The sequence below is a fragment of the Cebidichthys violaceus genome, unplaced genomic scaffold (genome assembly GCF_023349555.1).
Source record: "Cebidichthys violaceus isolate CVI_PGR_0920_01 unplaced genomic scaffold, fCebVio1.0.p SCAF_10, whole genome shotgun sequence".
Taxonomy (NCBI): Eukaryota; Metazoa; Chordata; class Actinopteri; order Perciformes; family Stichaeidae; genus Cebidichthys; species Cebidichthys violaceus.
In genome coordinates, this window is record NW_027176263.1 from 14,525,298 (window position 1) to 14,546,298 (window position 21,001).

Here is a 21,001-nt window from a genome sequence, read left to right on the forward strand (position 1 = left end):
AATCTGTTCAATAAAGCTGTCTATTTTCACACAAAAAAATAACTTTTTGAAAGGAACTGCTTATTCTGAGCCAGCAACGTATTTTCCATGATTTTGGTTTTGGAAGAACTGAGCTTTTTCTCCATGTCACAGTGATATAATATTCCATAAAGTGGGTGGATTTATAAGAGATAAGAATGGTCAAAGCAGCAAAGGGGCCAAGATATCCTGACTTTTAGTCCCTGGTGCTCTTCTAGGCTCCAAGAACCTGCAACCTTTGTTTCTGAAAAGTGAAGCCAATAAGGAAGTCCCTTCTGCATTCTTTCTAATTGTCATCAACTAACTATTACCACTTTCGTGGTTCATCCCAGAAGGTAGAGAACATGATGAATGCAGGTCAATCACAGTTTTGTTTGTGTCCATGTATGTATGTACAGTATATATACATATACATATATCTCATGGAATGTATATGCCAAGGAAAGGCCTACCTACCAACATGAATCAACAATACATAGCTCTTACAAAGCTAAATGTGATTGGTTATTATGCTGGCAAGTAGAATCCCCAACAAAAATCAAATTTTACACTCCATAACACTAGCCACTGCTCCGCTAGCTTGTGTTACATTAATCTGTTTGTTTTTTTTAGAAAAATGTAAACATGTTCCTGGAGTTTTGTATCCATAATTAAGATGAATATGTATCTGTAGACCCTGTAACAGAAAATTAAAGAACACACATTTATTTGTTAGCATTCAAAAACATCGGATAAATATCAATGGGATTTTTGAATCGCAACAATCTGTGTTGATAAAGAGCTGAAAGTGAGCTGGACAGGACTCGTTTGTTGGAGGTGAGAAGCATGCTGGTGCCTGCCAGGGAAGAAGGGCTAATCCGTTAGCTTGAGGCACTGAGAGCACAAATGCTCAACACATTACAAAAAAAGTCATGTGCGCACACTGTCTGCAGAGCCAGTGAATAAGACCCGGTGAGGAAAAACACAGCTCGGCCCTTTTTCTTCCACAACAATTTGGAGTGACTGCCCCAAAGCTTTTTGAAGGGATTAAGGCACATTAGCCTCTTGACAAAAAACCCATCTCATCACTGTGGAAACACACTGTTTGGGTTTACATACATTTGACCCCTGCACCTGAGATCACACACTGGAGGGGGAACCCCCCCCCAAATCCACACTGTACAATATTAAGATCCATTTGATGGATGCAGATCAAATCTACGTCATCGCACATCTGTGATCATCAAACCACACGTACAGTGCACATGGTGTTTCACACATGGTAACGGAACAGCTGGAGTGTGTGGGTGTGGGTGGTCAGTTGAAGGAGTCAGTGGAAAGGAACGAAGGTTCAAACTGCTCAGGACTGTGGAGTAGATTTATTTAAAGTAGCGGCAGCAGTTTCATTTCTTGTCATTACAGTAGTGGTTTTTGGCCGTCGTCAAAACAATTGTCTTTTATCAGAATCACCTTTATCCTCTAAGTATTTGTACCAGGCGACAACCTCCAGTTCTGAAGAGTGAAGAGTGTCTTATACTTGCATTCTCTCTACTGACCAGCAGGGGGCAACTCGTCTGGTTGCATGGAAGTCTATGAGAAAATGACTCTACTTCTCATTTGATTTTTTCCCTCAGTAAACATTGTAATCATGAGTTTATGGTCTCAATCACTAGTTTCAAGTCTTCTTCAGTACAGCATGATGTTCATTTAGTAAATGATGGTCTATTTAGAGTAAAATAGACCATAAAGCCGAGTATGCTTTAGGGTAGGGCCACCTTGTGACTGATAGGTCGCTACTGCTACCAGAGTCGTATGTGGCGTCGCTACGTCACTCTTCCTCAGTCCAAATATGGTCACTTCCATTCACTGGTTGCAAAAAAAAAAGGTTTGCATTATATCCGACATATATAAGGTTACTATTTTTCCTGCGTTTTCCTGCGAGTAGCCCACAAGTAAATACATGACAAACAACAAAACAAGAACAGTAGTGCATTCCTGTTATTTAAAATTTCGTTGCCATTTATCCTGTTTGGCTTTTGAATAATCGGCTAATATAATCCTAAATGTATTTATATAGCCTTACAAGATCACCATTAATTTACTATTATTGGTACTATTATTGTATAACACTACAATATCCATATGGACATCTTAAATTACTGCTCTTACTGTAGTTTGATGTTGCTCACTGGTTTTCATGTCCAACAAGGGATTATTACTATAATCCGAGCTCACTTTCACTTTGACCTTCAAATAAATTGGTTTAGATCATCTGGATAAAATTTTTGTTTGTTTCCATCCCGTCGACCCGTTGGAGCAATCGTCATGTTCCCAGATTTTAGAGAGTGAAATGGGACAATAACTGATAAAACTTGATGAAATAACGGACAAAACTCTGAGAATAAGACTGAAGTTGTAGAAACAAGACCTTTCAAGCCTTCACATAGAAGGTGTGCGAGTGTTAGAAACATACAGTAGAACTCTAACAGGGCCGTGTATGAGTTTGTACTTGTGTGTTGCTCTAGCAGCCACTCATGTCCCGGGTTGTCCACACACTGTGAGTCTGGGCTGGCCATTAATGGCATATATTAGATCATGTCGTCCATTAGCTAATATGCCAGGGCCACATACGAGGAGTGGCCAGGGTGCGTACAGACATTGCACACCCATGCAGGAGATGTGACCCCCAGGGACTCCTTACACTTGAATTAATCATAGAGGGCGGGGACGAGGCCCGTCTCCACAACAACACTCTACACCCCAGATTTTCTTGGTGGAGGATTTTGTCAAACATGATCAGTAATTAGTACTTTAGCCAAGGCCAGTAATACGAGGGAAAACAACGCCTACTGTAAACTGTCTAATAAAGCTTATAATAGCAGCAGTAACGGTAGTGGTGTGGCTGTACTGCAGTCATTGAAATATTCGTAACATTTGATACAGTAAAGAATGTTAAAAATACAGCTGTGGTACTGGTGTCCTATTGGTCATTGCAATGTCCCTGGTTCAGATCTCTCTCACCTCTCGAGCACTTTTGCACTTAGCACTCCAATCTGCCTTGTTGTCAATGTCAAATGTCTCTAACTGTATGTTTTATGATGGTTTTATGTTGTTTCTTTTTTATCAAAAGGACCAGACTGTAGCACTGTCTTCGTCCATCCATTCATCTAACCAACAAACCAACAAAAACCCCCAACAACAAACAAACCAACCAACCAACCAACCCACTGCTTGGAAGGAAATCTTCTTGTACATTTACACAAAAGGTAAAACGGGCTTGTGAAGTATACAAAAAAAATGATTTATTCTGACAGAGAAATGTGGCAGAATTGCTTTCCCACACACTGACTTGGGTTAGGTTTAGGCTACTTGGTTAAGGTTAGAAAAAAGATTTTGGTTTATCTTCAAATAAAAACATAACTTAATTCAACGTAAAATGTTGGTTTCGCGCGGGATGTGAACATTGCTTTCCTCTGGGAAAGTACCTCCCAAAGTGTATTGTCTTACTTGTTGTACTCATAATTATACCACGTTACTACCAATAACAGCCGCTTGTCACTTGTCCTGACCTAATGCAGAAAATAAAAAATCGACATTCAATCCATCTGTGGTTTGTAGAAACATACAATGCCAACACTTTTTTCCTTGAAACTTGGCAGCCGAAGTGCAACCATAGAGAAAACTTAATTAAAAATCCTACTGACATTTGTAATAACGCAAATAACAAGAACAATTCTGCCTGCCTCTTTTACAAAACCATTCTAATATTGTTGTTTATTCAATATTTTTGTCTTAGCTGCCTTTATCTACTACCATTTGCCTTTAAGCTCGAGACGGACCAAATGGACAAAACTACGTTACTATTACGAAAGTGACCACGCTGCCACTCCCTTAAATCTCAGCTTCTAGAACATGTATCTACCCTCTGTAGTAGATGTTTGGGTCCAGTGGATGAATGGCCTGGTATTGAGCGGTGTGTTTTCTTGTCTGCACATGTCTTTCCTCCTCTGTAGTGTCACTCAAGGTTTTGGAGCTTAGACCGCCGCCTTGCCCTCTCATCCCTGATACCTGTGTGTCGGGTGACATCATCCATTTCAGAAGGTGCTGCTACATCATGAGGCACAAAGCTGCTGTCGAGCATCGGCCCCATAAAAAAACATGCCACACAGTTCACCCGCACACTTCAAACGAATCTTTGTTTTTTTTAAAGCAGCTGCATCTGCTCCACCTCTCTTTAGTTTCTCTCTTTCATGGAATATTGTCGAGCACATAATACTAAACTTTGACCTCCTTCATTTTAGTTGAGTGGCAGCCATAAGTCTAAAATATAATTGCTGTGTAATTAATGTGTCAGTTTCTGATTGGTCTTTATACTGCAGAATATATATAATTATACTGAGAATCTGCAGAAATGTCTAATACCAATGTGATTTCTAGCCTACTAGGTTGACTCAAACATATACATGGGTCTGTGGCCCAAAAAAGTGTCCAAACAATTCAACCACCTACTGATCCACCTGTTGAGGCTGCTGCTACTGTTGTGGTCATTGATTTTTTTTTTTGTAAGCAATCAAGGAAATGCTGGAACAGGGACCTTTTGGCTGGCCCAAGAACTGAATAGGCCCTGGCTCTCCTGATTCCCATCATGAAGGTCAGGTAAAAGAAGTTCCTGGCCCCCCGGGAAAGTTCCTGCAGTGGAAATAATTTGGTAGATGCTGGATGTAATTAGAGAGCCACAAAAACGGCATCAATTGGAAAAGGAAATACCTTGGGAAAACAGACAAATTGCCATGGCTATACCTCCTACGGAAGCGGAATGGTTTCAATTGAGAAAAAAAAATTCTGGATTTAACAAAATTATTATATCAAAGTTTTCATGGCAAAAACTACTTTGCCAGGAGGAGAGCGGATGGCTCCAGAGGAAGACCTTCAGTTAGCAGATGAAGCAACTCAAATTCAGTTTAAATTTGTATCCCTGACCACCCCGACTCCCTGCCGGATGAGCAAACTTTCTGTTGATGATGCGACAACGCTATGGTTACTGTTTGGTTATAGGTTTAGTGAAAGGTTATGGTTGGTCCAAAATAAGTACTTAAGGTTGGGGGATCTTCATTGTCATGGTTACAATAATAAACACCTGGTAAGATTAGGATATGATTTTGCTTATGTCTTTAAAAAAAAATATTGACTGTCCTGTAAAAAAATAGGACCATACATCCACCGTAAACAGATGCTGTTTTGGGCAGCTGGCTGAAACGACTGATGCCATCATTATTCCTAGAGTCTCACTAGCCTGGTTACAAGAACAAAAAACATGTGCCACTCAACACCTTTACACCTGATTATTGATTTTTTATTGAACCGGGAGATAACTGGGAGATTGAAATCATTTGTACAAATTGTGCATCCCATATTCTGAATCTATTGGATTTACAGATTGTCAGAGAAATTAATGAGTTTTTCCAAGTTTGGCCAGCAAAAGCTGCAAAAGGTCAATGCAAAGGCTAAACAGGACCAAGTTCTGTCAAAGTGGTGCCGTCCCAACAGATGCATCCACACCCGACCAAAAGACAATATTTCACAGGAAATGATACAAAAAAATCATGGCGGCGACAGGGAGATGATGGCCGGTCACACTGACGCGTAAATCAAACTGGGGTCTTTTATAACTAAGTCTTTGCTCACTAACTGTATCTGACAAACACACTGCACAGAAGTGCTGGGCGGACAAATTAATTAACTGTTTTCCATCAAGAAATAGTTTCAACATATACCTCCAAAACTACAAACTGTGTTTTTTGCATATGTGTTTGTGAGCAGACTAAATGAGATGTAACGTGTGAATCGGTAAGCTTAGAACTGTTGGAATGTGTATTTTATTACTTACTATAATATCGTTTTTTTATGACTTCTTCAAAGATACTATGCAATTACTTTTTTGACATGCTAGGACTTTTTTTTTTAAACATGCTATGACTATTTTAGACATACTATCCTATGAATTTTTTGGGGCACACCTTTTTTGACATGCTATTCTATGCTAACAGGCTACCAGTTTCCACCTGCTTCCAGTCTTTATGTTGAGCGAGGGTAACCTGGAGTCTGACCCAAGCTCTGTGCCTAACACACGGGCATGAGTTTGACATCCATCTTCTTATCACATTCAAGCGGTTTTCCCAGAATGTATGTATTCTGTCCATGTTCTTCTGTTGGGCAAAAACTGTAAACGGCATTCAGGAGGGTCACTGTCTTTGGTCAGCACCCGTTTTGACACCTCACCTGAGCCCTCAGTGGGAACTTCCACAGGTATCGACTCCGAGTGCCGCTCCAGCTCGCCTAAACAAACACGGAGCATCCACTGCAGGCACCTGTCACACATGGAAATCCACCAGCTTAATGACTCATTCCCTTTCACACAATGGCTAACCTGTAATTTACCCCCAGCACTTAACAGGACCGCCACCGTAACACGAGGAGATGTGAAGAATCGACCATTTGTTTTCTTTGGCCAAGTTCACTGGAGCTGAATGGAGCGGACCGCGTCTCTTTTCACTGGATGCGAGGCTTGCTTCCTCCAGCTCTTTACGAGCCGGCTCCCGGCTGCGGTGGTGGTGGCAGAAACTGAGGGGGATCGGATATCAGAAGCAAACACTCATTGCTCTAGGTTTTTTTGCGTGGTTTCTGGACTCGTTATTGTGTTCAATGTGTTGGTTCAACGAGCAGTCTGTCTTTCTTGTGACCTGAGGAGCTTCAGCTTGGCTTCAGGGGGGGTGGGGGGGACACTTCTACTGGTTGAGTCCTACTGAAGACATATGTGTACCAATGGGGCCATCTGGTGTTCACACAGTGAAGGTTGATCACGGCAGCAGAGGGATAGTCATGAAAACACTCTTTCTTTACCTCGAGACACTGTTTTTATTTGTGCATTGTCTGTCACACCCCTTGAATCCCCATCTTAACAATATTGCTGTTGATGTGAGAAAACCCTAAACAAGGGAGCTGCATCTGAAATTCATTTTCACATTTAAAATAACTGAAAACTACTTTGCGCTTCTGTCACATGAGTCCAAATTCATGTGTCACTTTAGCACACATTAACATGTGAGATTGATTTCGTCACATAAGACGTCTTTAATTTTTCAGATATTACACACTCGACATGAAAGAACGTTGAATGAGCATTAATCCGCCGCTGAAAATAGTCCCCAACAAATACGCTATTTCCATCTGTTTTAGTAAACAGTGACCAGATGTTTAGGAAATTACTGAACTTTTTTTATTTGCGAATTGACTGTTTCACCCCTTGAATCCCATCTTAATAATATTACTGTTTATGTGAGAAAACTCACAAAAAAATATGAAATTAATTTTCACATTTGAAATAACCAATAACTACTTTGTGCTTCTGTCATGCAAGTCCAAATTAAGGTGTCACTTTACACCACTATGCATTACAAAAGCACACGTTCACATGTGGGATCGATTTTGTCAAATAAGACTCATTGCATTCTTTAATTTTTCAGATATTACACACATGACGTGAAAGAACGCCAAATGAGCATCTATCCGCCGCTGAACATAGTCCCAAATGAATGCACTATTTTCTCCTGTTTGATTAACGTTTGCTTAAAGCTACAGTGACCGACTGCTTTTTTCTTTAAAAGTAAAAACATATTTATGAGGTGTTTAAAAACAGTATATCGACCGATTATTTGTGAGGTAAAAGGGTGTCTCTGTCTTCCCCTTTACAGGGAAAATATCTTTATGTATGCAACCACTGCTAGTGGAATATGAACAAACTGCCACACATGGGTGTCTGCGTGTAGCTGTCAGATCAACAATACACACACTCATATCATCTAAAACACCTTTTATAAAAGAAATTAACTGTATCTGTGCCCCTCCCCTCCCAAGCCCACAGCCCCCATATCAAACCCTCCCAGCCCTTACCCCTCACCTGTCAGTCATTCCCGTATCCCTGGTGCTTAGGGGACCACAGGCCTGTCAGACCTCCAGCAGCCCCCTCAAAGCCCGTCAAAAACCCACCCGTCCCTCCCCTACCTCACCCCCCATCCTTTTCGGGCCCTGCCAAACAAAAATAAAGTCACATTAAAGGGAGAGTGGCCGGGGTCTACTGCTTTGCAGATCAGTCAGTGGATACCTGATTGTCACTCACAGGGTCGGGCCCTTAATCCTATTGTCTCTCCGACAGGATTACTCTCTTGTGGTCCTTCTCTCCCTGTGGCTGCGCGCGGGAGAAAGGCCAGATTAAGGGGATTAGCGTGTATCCTCCTGACTTGTCAAACTGGGATGTAAGGAACCATTGACTTTCTTGGGGGACACTGAATGAGCAGAGGCAGAGAGGTGCCTATAAGAAGAGGTCATGAAAGGCGGCGAACAAGCCGAAATTCCCCGAAAGGACAATGTGATTTGTTTGCTTTTGTTCTCTTGGACTGGGCCGAAAAAGTTCAAAGGAGAAGAGAGATGGAAGGAAAGGGGAAGAGAGAGGAGGGGAAGTTAACTCGGCCGATTTCATATCCTACAGAGATTCATGACAGTCAACTAACTGCTTCAGCATAACTCTGCTGTATGGGACTATTAAACTGGCCGACTTGTGTAGAGTGAGCACTGGAGGGGTCAAAACTCCAGTGACACATTAAGTATTAAAAACATAGCTCTGTAAAGAGTTGTAATCCAAATATTTGTGTAAGATCTGATCAGAATTTAGTTTTAAACATTTAAAAAAAGTAACAAATATTATCAACAGAATGTGAAAAGGTTACAGTGTTGGCGTTACGTCAAAGACGTCTATGTGATGCTTAGCAGAGATGTCTACTGAAATTAGCATGCTAACCAGCTAGCCCCAGACTCGTTCAGGAAACCTTTTCTTATAATGTCGTAATTTATGTTTTAATCCTGAGATGCTTTCGGAAGCATATAATGCATTAATTCGTATTTGCTCTGTTTTTCTGCAAGAGAATGATTACTCTGAGAAAAGTTTTCATTGAAAAAATAAATCTGCTCTTGTTTTTCTGAATTAATGACATACCTTGAAATCCCAAGAGAAGCTCTTGTTTACTTGAGAGCTTGATTTCATGGAAGCGGTGCTGTCCTGCCTGACTAGTTTAATCCATGTTTGTTTTGGTTTGGGTTTGAGAGATTTAGAGATATTTTACTTTAGTAAAGCAATACCATAATATAGAAACACTCTGTTACAAGTAGAAGTCCTGCCTTCAAAGGTTTTGCTTAAAGCAACAGTGTGTTGCAATTGGAGTATAACATTAATGATACGTCTCCTTTATTGTATAATCACCTGAACATTTAAATGGTTGTGTTTTTGATACCTTAGAATAAGCTGTACCCTTCACGCAGTACACAATGCAGATTTAATTAAAATTACTTAAGTAATAGCATTAAAATATGATACTCAAAGTATCAGTATTCTTGCAGGATTTGGGGAATATTGTTAATTCAGATAAACAGAGCAGATTTTCTCGATGCAAACTTTTCTCAGATCTATCGAGATAATTACCTCGTTCATCAGAAAAACAGGGCAAATATTGTTTTCTTATGCAACGTGAATGCAACACTTCCGTATTTGAAGAGACTGTTGACTGTTGCTGAGGTAAAAAAGACCCCGCCTGCTGGTGATAGATGATGCGGATGTCATTGAAAGCACCATTTCAGAGGGACAACAGAATTGGCCAATTGCTGTCCGAAACAATACCGGCTACGTTGAAGAATGGACCAATGGCTGAGAGTTCTCAGATTGTTGAAGTTTAGTCGGACTTGTTTTGTTTTGGTTAAACCACCGAGACTGACGTTTTGTTAACAATGCGACTGTTAATTTACATTATAGCGGTTAAATTATACTAGTATCTTATATTTTATGGCAATGGCGTCACTTAAGTTCATCGTTGGACAGGAAAATTCAGCGACGGAGGCCACAGTCACAGAGGTAAAAGCTAACTTAGCCGACGTTTTTTGAACAGCTAACGTTAGCTTAGTTAGTTAGCTACATTAACTTAGTTAGCCTGTTGGCTAAAACGTATTACCCCGAGTTTGACTGAACAAGTATTTTGTTTTCATTATTTGGTTGCTACTTACTAGCTTGTGCGTTGATATATTAATAAACGTCCCTGCTTGGAGGGAGGGACGTTTATTCGCCCTAACAGTTGCAAACATGGGTAATGTAACTAAAGTTAGCAGTGCTGTTGAAATAGTATATTAGAAGCTAACTCGTTAGCAATAACACTCGTTTTGATTTCTGTTTTAACATTAACTGTGGTGAGCTGTTTAAGGAAATACAAACCTTAGTGACACTATCTAGCCAAATGTGGTTACAGATCAAGATACTGTAGATGTATTGATCACTTATGGTATCATACTCATGGTTCAGAGACTGTGAAATGGGACAAGAAGGTCTGCCACCACTAGCTCTACATCTTGAAAACAGTGATGAATGTAAGTGACACATTGGAATCTAATCTAATACCGGCTTTTTAGCTGTATTACATTCCAAAGAATTAGTCTTTTCTTGGAGAGTATTACTTCTGCTGCATGTAGAAATGGTAGTTTAAGGTGGGGTCTCATCCACAGCAGCGGCTGCCTGTGTTACACAGTTCCAGTGAGGTCTGAGTAATGCAGCAGTGTTTACTCAGGCAATGTGATATCTGATTCTAGCTGAGCTCAAGTTTGTTTACTTCAGCAGGAGAAGCAACAATATGTAAGACAGAGACATGCAGCTTGTTTAGAATGATTTGATCATTCTACAACTAGGGTTGTAATGATACACCAGTATCACGGTAATACAATTGACGGTTATTATATCAAACTGTGTACATTTGCTGCTTTTCTACAATATAGAAAAAAACTGACATTTGTGTGTGTGTGTGTTTGTGTTTGTGTGTGTGTGTTTGTGTGTGTGAGAGGCGAAGGTAAAAACAGGAGCACTCTGAGTGTGCTGTCACACACCTACAGTATGACAATTATGAATAATCATAGGACATTATTTAAGTAGCTCGCAGCTGATGTTGTTTTTCATTTAGTAGATGATGTTACATGCCATATTGCTGCTAACATGTCAGCTATGTAAAGTAATCACTTAAAAAAGTGAGAAAGTATTTATAATGTGCTTGCAATGCAAGAGGGTGCTTTGTAAAGTGTTTTTTTTTTTTTTTTTTGAATGCCCTGCTCTTGATATCACCGTGCCAGAATGCTGTAAGTTGTTTCCGTTGCCTCTTCTATCCAGTGTGTGTGACTGAGCGGTGTGTCTGTGTATTTACAGGCCAGGCTGGTGTGCCAGGGAGTAAACAATCAGAGCTACATCTGCGAGTCGGGTCACTGCTGTGGAGAGACGCAGTGCTGCAGCTACTACTATGAACTGTGGTGTGAGTTACCTACCTCCCCTATATCCAGTGATAGAGTTTGAATGGTTTCTCGTCATGACACTTATTAAATGACATGAAGCAGGAATACACAAAACTACAAGCGCATAAATGTGTCAATAAATCAATCCATACAGTTTATACTATGTGCATTTGCTTTATAGTTTTTTACTTTATCCACAAACAATAGACTTTAAATGAGAGGAAATCTGAAATGCAACAAAAGGGATGACACAGATTGAGGATGTGATGTCTGATAACGAGCAGGAGTTGTACCAGTTAAACGAGTGGAGCCGGGCCCTGTGACTGATCTTTCACCTACAATCAGCACTTGTTTTGCTGTGCGGCTGCCCTGTTGTATCTCCTTAAAATGGCATATAGGTGCTTCTATAACTTAAGGACTCCCAGCCCTTCAGAACAATCTCTGGCATTTTTGATACAAAGAACGTCAAAGCCAAATATTTATTATAGATGTATAATCTTTTTGTTATCTCCGCCATGATGTGTGTACTGTAGTGTGTGTGTGTGTGTGTGTGTGTGTGTGTGTGTGTGTGTGTGTGTGTGTGTGTGTGTGTGTGTGTGTGTGTGTGTGTGTGTCAGTAAAGCACAAAGACAGAGAGGAGGTTTGAGATGAGGAGATCTCACTCTGTAACTTCTAAACCAGGGGTTACTAATAGGCGGACCGCGGTCCAGGTCCGGATTCGGACCACGGAAACACACCAATTACATGCGTTGTAAATCACATCATGTGATGCTACTCAGCCAATCAAATATGTGTATTTTGATAAACTTCCCGACTCAAGTGAGATTTACACCCACGGGGGAGACGGGTGACAGAACGAGTCGTCGCAGAATAGTACGTGAGTCAGAGAAGTTATTTCACATGACATTCTCCAAAAAGAAAAAAGTGGTCAGTGAGACCAGAGTCTTTAACCAATAATGGACAGACTCCTATATATTAATTCTTCCTACGGGCAGTTTAAAACCAGTGTGTCTCATATGTTCAGAGACCGCGGTGATTATTAAAAGCGGTAATGTAAAGCACCACTACGAGACAAAGCACTCAACTTTTGAGCAAACGTACCCACTCAAAGCCGTTATGAAGGCACAGAAAATAAACAATTTAGGAGCCCAATATGATCAGAATTCTAACACATTAATTCACTGCCCAACAATGATGTTAACAGAGAGGAATAGAGCTGAAACAAGTGGTTCAATAACCACAGATATAATCCCTGCACACAAATGGTCTTCTTGGTTGACATCACTTTACCCTGAATTAACTCAATTTAAAGCTGCAGGGCAATTCAGTGAAATGCATTCTTCTAAAATGAAGTACCTTTTATTTTAACAGTCACATTTTTCAAAAGCTTTCTGTTGTTTATTTTATTGTTAAATCCAGCCCTTATTTTACTTGAAACTAAAGAACATTTATTTATGATTAGATTATGTATTATTTATAATTCAGCCAGTTCAAATTGAAAACTGACAATAAATATTGTTGAGATATTATTCAATTTTCTTTATTTGTAGTTGTTGACTACATACAGACATTAATACAACTGTTGGCTACTTCAATATATATGGGTCTAAATGTTACTGTGATGTTCAGGATCTCGCTGAAATGTATTGAATACCTCTGTTCTAAAGCATCGATAGCAGAACCGTTAACTCCGGACCTTATCAATACTCCAGGTTTTTACTAATTTAGAACCGGTTCCCGTTTAGAACCGAGTTTCGGGGGGCATCCCTATTAACCAATTTGTCGCTGCTTTAAAGTGGTTTACACTTCAATTTGAATTCCTGTTAATCTTGAGGATCTTTTATAATAAATAACAACTCGGCACATTTATATCTATGTATTAATTTGTTATATTTTGTTAAACAAAGTTAAGAAAGCAATGTAAAGTCAAGCTTGATATTCTTTTACACATACATTTTTTTTTCCCAGCCTCTTCCACACAGTGAGACATGCAGCTTATTGATTAAACACTGATATCGGCCACACCGAAGTCCAGCTATTGCTAGGGACTGAAAAAGTCTGATTGGTGCATCCATAGTTATGGGTGTTATTGTCATAACAATGTGATGTGTTTACCTGCCCGCCCACCTGCTCTCATTCCCGCCTCTCTGAAGCTATGTCCACCGTCGTCCACCGGCCAGTAGACAATAACCTGATATTTTTAGGTTCATAAAGTGTTCCCAAACTCCCGACTATGTAGTATATTATCCCCTATTGCTGCCTGACGCATTTGGTCTTTATGAACCAAAATCATGTATGTGTTTGTTTGCGTATAGAACGGGGAAGTGAGATCCAATCAAGTGGTCACATTCTAATGCCAGGTGTGAACTGACGGACATAGAGCTGTCCCCTTGTGATGCATGTTGGCGTCTGTAAGATCTGAACAAAGACAGATCTCACCACTTTCTCAGCAGTGACACACCCACTGAAAGTTAGCACGTTCTAGTAAATCATTATTCTTCAATATTTTTGTGTTGCTTTTTGTGTCAAAACAACATTAAAATTCGATGTGAAGTGAGATTTTTGGCTTATTTTGTCAATGAAAAGAATTAAGCAACAAAAAAAAAACATTTTTTTAAACAATTTATACTCGCTTTTCAGTACTGAAGCTGATATTTTGACAGTTATTTATTTATATTTATACACTTTATATTCTTCTTCTTTGCACTTTGCACCATTTGTCTAGATATGTATTAAGTGTGTTCTGTACTGTGGGCTCCCTGCAGGGTTCTGGCTGGTATGGACTCTGATCATTATCCTGACAGGCTGCTGCGTCTGTCAGCACTGGCGCTCCAAGCAGCGCTTCCAGCAGCAGCGCCGGCAGAACGAGATCAACCTCATCGCGTACCGAGAGGCTCACAACAACTCCCAGCTACCCCTCTATCTCAGTGAGAGTCTGGCACGCTGCTGCCTCTGCACATTCCACACATAGCTAGGTGCTACGTCTCTGACCCGGTGTGCATGTTTGCAAGTCCGATGAGCGACAAGTTGTCAAATTTTCACTCACGAACTCCATCTACAACACACAAGACTGAACTTAGGTTCACATTTACTTACTCAAATATCTAAATGTGTAGGTTCTCAGTCCTTGATTTGTGTAAAATATACATTCTTGAATTCTACTGAAGATAATGAGGCTTTAGCAGTCAGCAGAGGAAGACAATCAAGTGGGTGTCTTTAAAGGTTACAGTCGTACATAGAGAATTCCTGCAAAAACACAGCATAGAGCTGAGGGGAACTGAAGAGTTGGGGATGTTTGACCCCTTTTTCACTTAAATCATGTCATTTGATTAGTGCAGCTTTAAACCCTCCAGTCTTTTGCAATCGTGAGAATGTTGGAGTAGAAAAACTAAATGGAATTAAGCTTAGCTAAACATCCTTAGTCATTGTACACGACTGAGGCCCAATCCCAATCTCCACACCGACGAACTCTCGGACTTTGAGGCACGCTCCCGAAACGTCCACGTGGGTTTAGGACTGTCCCCCCTGTCGAATCTTGGGGCTCTCTCGCAGACATTCTTTACTTTTTATGAACACTTTCACAATTCATATCAAAGTGACATTAAACACGTGGTTACCAGGGGCAAAAAAAGGGTAAACAAAGACGACGGCAAAATGAGTGTTCAGCCTTTAGGTGGGACACTGAGACTCGTCATTCATTCTTGTCTGTATTGTGTCATTCTCCAGGATTCCTGCCCACCTACCTGCTGCCGGACTATGACGAGGTGGTTGACCGTCCCGTCACGCCGCCTCCCCCCTACACCCCTCTGCAGTCAGCACCCCCACCCACGGACCCACCTGCGGAATCTCCCCGCCTCCACCTGGCCATCTCCGTACCCGGCGACGCGCCACTCCCCACCACTCCGGAGGTCACGCAGACCCACCTCCACGGCGCTCACAATCCCAACAAGGACTCGACGCCGGGCAGGTACCGGCGCTTCACAGGGGACTCCGGGATCGAAGTGTGCGACGGCCAGGAGCTGTGGGATCAGCGCAGCCTTTTAGAGACGGAGGAAGAGACAGTGGAAGAGGGGGCGGGTCAAACGGAGGACCCATGCGATAGCTGCGGTCCCGACTCTTTTGAGCGCAGCTCCGTTAGCGGTGCAGTCATTCATGAAAACACAGATGGACACACGGCTGTGGAGACAGAGCCACAGTCTCTTAGGTAATCCGCAATGATGTCTTTTAATATCTGCAGTTTGGAAACTCTGCAGCGGTCACTGATTACAATGTCACACCTTTGGTGCTCAGGGGTTTGGTCTGTTTGATTAACACCAGTGTGTGTGTGACAGGCCTGGAGACGAATGGCAGGTATGAGTACATATTTTGACAGTTTCTAAAAATGTAAAGTTACATGATGCAACTTCTGGTTTGAAGCAGAGGGTACGTTTTTAGCCCAGCTCCTCTTCATTTAAAAGTTGAAGTTTGGACAGTTGCTCATGTCGACTGCTTTTGAAATGTTCTCCTGTGAGGAAGCAGCACTGATGTTTTTTTTTTCACATCTACTTAAATGGTTCTCTGAGTCCCAGAGCCCCATGTAACTGACTGTAGCATTAGACTAGATTATACCATGGTAGCTCAAACTCAACCAATACTTTGGTTTTTGCAGATGTTGATACTTGAGAAGTTTTTTTTCTCAAGCCAAATGCATAATGACGAATTATCCATAATTTTAAAAAGACGTTTGTTACAAAAAATACCTAACATGTACTTTTTTTTTTTTTTTTATAAGGATCCCTTACATTTGATTTCAACCAGACTGTCTTACAGTGTAAAAGCAATTGTGTAATGTAAACCACCTCAAACGGTTCTTTTTGATTCTGGTTTACACGCTGATACTGATATACTCGCGATAAACCGTACTATTATCTGTTACTGTTTATTCTCAATATCTCAGGTTGTAGTAGGCCATGTAGGGCATTATAGTTCTTCAGCATCAATGTGATGAAGTATCTCAAGTTGTCAGGTATTTTTGCTGGATTATTTTATTTTGTGCCAAAAACAGACTATTCTGGCTGGTTGCTGTGTCCTTAACAGCTTCGAGACAGATTTTCCACAAAAATGACTGACATATGTGTCATTATCATGATCGAAAATGACATGTGGGTCTCATCCAATTTGCCTTTTAAAGTTGAACTGGTAACTCAACTCTGTGCTACATTTGGTGTAACTTATCGGTGTCAAAACTGCAGCCTAAGAGCCACACCGGCAACATTCTGTAGTTATGTTGTCCACGGAGTTTTCAACCCGCCTGTCAACTTCACAGACAAACCTATGAAACAACTTCTACCTGTTGGACTCTGGTGTCTTCAGCTAGGCCTCTCGCAGACACATTCTGAATCTAGAATTTCACAAGACTTTAAGTCACACTTAATATCCATTAAGTCAGAATTTACAGGGATCTCATTTCGAGACGCCATAGTGCCATAACATGTAGCCTTATATAGCCTCTTGAGTAGAAAGTATTTAGGTGAACTTGATCACAGCTCTTGAGTCTCTTTGACTTAGAGATAACTTAAGTAACCCTTCAGTGCACCTAATGATGGATTCATTGTCATTTAATCCATGTACCTGTAGATATGCAAATGAGAATAACTCAACATGTTGCTGTCAGTGTGTTTATTCTGCTAAAGGACACACAGGTTTGTGTCGAGAGTGTGTTGATCCACGAGCTTGTGTGTATGCAAAGGGAATGACTGACTGAAGCACTCCATGGCCCAATCCCAAACGCCACACTCACACGTGAGGGTTCAGTTCTGTCCCGCTGTCAAATCATCGAGTGTCCCACAATTCATTGTCATGGGGCGTTAAACACGGGGTAACCAATAAAAGCGTGGAGACGTAAACATTTCTTATTTATTCAATAAACATTTAATTTTGTCATTTAAGCTGTTTTGACAAAAACGAGTAAATAGATGATTTGAAATGACCTCTCATCTTGCTAGGAAAGAGCCTGGAAGACATTCAAAAAGTATAAAATACCCACAATTGTACATCATCATTTTTGATTGTAACCTGATATGTTGCAGCAAAGTACTGTCCCATTCATATTTGCACCATTTCAAGCCCTTACAGTCTCTCGCACTCAAACACTTACGCCAGTAAGTCCCTGAGGGTTCAGGTTTTGAGGCTTTAGGGGGGCATTGGGATTGGGCCCATGTATATAATGTGTCCTTCCGGTGCGCCAAGGGGACTTTTCTCCAACTGAGTCAGATGAGCACTTTTCCACACAGCATTGAATTGTGGTCTTCAGCACCCGGTGCTACACTCTGTATATATGCTCTTTATAACCTGCTAAATAAAAACTCTATTTTTCTGTTGCATTTTTGTAAAACATATGGTTATTAAAAGTTATGGAGAACACATGGCTACTGTCCTCTCTTTTTCTTTTTGGAATACTTTTGTTTTTTAAGCAAAGTAAAGCTTTATTTATGCAACACACTATTCCAGCAGAGATCCATTGAGCCTCACAAACATTACACGAGCTGTACACTATATGTATATATATACTATACACACAGTGTATACTGTATTTATATACACTATACACTGTGTATACTGTATTTATATACACTATACACTGTGTATACTGTATGTATATATTCTACACTGTATACTGTATGTGTATATATACTATACACACAGTGTATACTGTATGTGTATACTGTATTTATATACACCATACACAATGTATACTGTGTATATATACTTTACGTGTATACTGTATTTATATACACTATACACAATGTATACTGTATGTATATTATAAACAGTGTATATTGTATGTGTATATTGTATGTGTATATATACTGTGTATGTACATATACATACTTTGTATATATTCATTGTGTATGTGTATATATACTATACACAGTGTGTGTATGTACACTGTACATATACACAGTGTATACTGTATGGTAAATGGACTGTACTTGTATATACACAGTTCACACTACATGTCATCATTCACAGCTACGGGAGGGTCCAAGGACACATGGACTAGCGGAGCTGGGGATTGAACCGCCGATCCTCTGATTGAAGGACGACCCTGGTCTACCATTTAGCCACAGTCACGCCACATAATATTATATTACAAAATACTATACACAGTGTATGTTTATATACTATACACAGTCTATATCGTATGAACTATACACACTGTACACAACACTGTAAATTGTATGTATATATACTAATATGGTGGTAATTATAAATTAAATAAAAGGGCATCATTGTTGTATAGGTCATTTTAGTTTAGGATATACAGGTGCATCTCAATGAATTAGAATATCATCGAAAAGTTAATTTATTTCAGTAATTCAGTTCAAAAAGTGAAACTCATTTATTAGATTCATTACACACGGTGATATATTTCAAGCGTTTATTTCTTTTCATTTTGATGATTATGGCTTACAGCTAATGAAAACCCAAAATTCAGTATCTCAGAAAATTAGAATATTGTGAATAAGTTCAATATTGTAGACTCATGGTGTCACACTCTAATCAGCTAATGCAGTGATTTTCAACCGCCGTCCTCAGACGGCACAGCTCCGTGCAGAGAATTTCTTTGGCTCGTAACTGGCATGAATCGACTTGAAGAGAAAGAGAAGTCGTCATTTTTCTCTGGAGAAGTCTGTTTCTTCACCTCTGCAGGAAAATTGTCCACTTCCTCTCCCTGGAAGCGAAACAAAAACAAAACAAACAAACAGTCTGGTGGATAAGTCCAGCGAATCTAAAACTGTTTAAAATCTAGGATTTTCTTTTAAATACAGCAACGTTGCATGCTTCCTTGTCCGACCAGGGGCCAGAGGAATAAGCGATGCTATCAAGCGCGCTCAGCAGTTTTCTAAGCGAGCTGCTTCTGGCCGTGAAACCGGATGTCCCGCCTCGGCATCCCTGGTCTCGTCCAATTAGACCGCAGTGTTGCATTTGGGTGACGAGATCACACCTTGGTGTGAACTTCTTTCTAATGGAGGTTTGAATGCTTATCAAACCCAAATCAGGCTCCAGGTTGCTCTGCAAAAAGGAAGGCCTGATTTCTTTGTCTCAATGCACATGGCGAGGCCAAACACATGGGCCCAACACCTACTTCAAAGTACTGATAGAGGAGTACATTGTCAGTAGACAAGATACTTTCCCCAGTCATCCATTAAAGCCAAAGCACCATTATGTATTGTATTATCCAGATTATTCATAATGTGCTTCGGCCCACTTGCTTGTGGACCCTACGTTTTGAAAGTAAGCACACATACTTTAACACATACAGTGTGCCTGGAAATTGCACAACTTCAAGAACTTGTGCTCCACTCTAAGTGAAAGACATCAGTTACTACAAGCTTACTTAAGCACTGGTGCTGTGTTCCCACCACCTGTAGTTGTTGAAAGAAGTTCAGATTTCTATGTAAATGTCTACGACAAGATAAAACAATCTGTTGCACACCTTAGTGTGCTACCATCTGACACGGCCTCTGCACATAAAGTTCAAGTAAAAGGTACACTTTACAAAAAGAACATGTGTGTTGTGTTGGAACAAAATGATGAGGGACTGGTCTTTGGTAAGATTAAGTTGATTCTCATTACCAAAAGCACTCTGGTATATTTTGTGACTGAAAAATGCCAGTCTCTCTTTCTAGTAGACCAAGGGGTGCATTGTCTATCCAACACAGAGAATACAACGGCACAATACTTTTGTATTGCACAGGGAGAGCTAAAAGACTATTACCCGTTGCCAGAAAACAGTACGCTGGGCTTGTCTGTAATTGCATTGCACTATTCTGTCCCATCCCTAGCGTAATGTCTGACAACACCCATGACAGGCACACACTCCCAAGTCTTCCTGAAGAAAAGATAAAGTTATTGGTCGAAAAGCTGTTACTGCAGGGAGTAGAAAGCAGACAAGACCTGAAATATGCACAAGAGGAGGACATGGTGGACTTCATCAGGCCCATCCAGTGTGCTCACCAACAATTGGTGAGAGTAAGACTTTGTGTTCTTCTTCTTTCAGATCAAAGAAGTAGTCCTGTGACCCCACCTCGGCAGCTGTCCTCAAGCACCTCACCTGTTGATAGCCCTTCATGGTCAAGCAGCCCCATGTCCTCTCCTCAACCATCTCCACGCCCACATATAAAGAAAAACTGGCCTGAAGCCTTGCAGGTGAACTGGAACAAAATGCACCTGGATTTGCTGTCTACAGTTATGAGTGGAAAGAGGCCCTCGCCATCTGACAGACGGCAGTTTGTGAGCGTGTTAGTCGATGAAATGAGAAAGTATGAAGCTAACCCCACAAGCTCACGATGCCTCATCATCACCAGAAACGTGATAAGACAATACCCAAAATCCTTTGCTGATACCATAAACAATGGCAAGACAGTGATTGCTGGATTCTATGAATCAATTCTGAGCCAGGTTAAAGTATACGTGTAGAGCACTTGTACAGGAACAACACCCTTGCTCGACATAGAGCATCAAAGGATGCCACAGGGGCTATCCCAGCCCAAGGACTGGCAGACAGCTATGGGGGCACAAGATGGCAGCCAGAGCTACCACCTGAGGAAATTGAAGATAGCCTTGAAGGTTTGAGATAAAAGATGACAAA

General features: G+C 40.7%; 2 protein-coding genes across 2 annotated transcripts in view; both read left to right on the top strand.

Moving 5' to 3' along the window:
* The window catches only part of fbxw4 (F-box and WD repeat domain containing 4), a 44,232-nt gene extending 43,438 nt beyond the window's left edge, over positions 1-794 (top strand). Inside the window, exon 9 of the mRNA XM_068718267.1 lies at positions 1-794. This exon is cut by the window's left edge and continues 206 nt beyond it. The gene's annotated coding sequence lies outside the window, so the exon portion shown is untranslated.
* An 8,986-nt stretch (positions 795-9,780) lies between these two features.
* On the top strand, positions 9,781-17,769 carry wbp1la (WW domain binding protein 1-like a). The gene is made up of 4 exons (XM_068726887.1): positions 9,781-9,955; positions 11,285-11,387; positions 14,133-14,294; positions 15,094-17,769. The coding sequence occupies exons 1-4, from the start codon at positions 9,887-9,889 to the stop codon at positions 15,573-15,575; spliced, it is 816 nt and encodes a 271-aa protein (XP_068582988.1). The 5' UTR covers positions 9,781-9,886; the 3' UTR covers positions 15,576-17,769.
* The last annotated feature ends 3,232 nt before the right edge of the window (positions 17,770-21,001 follow it).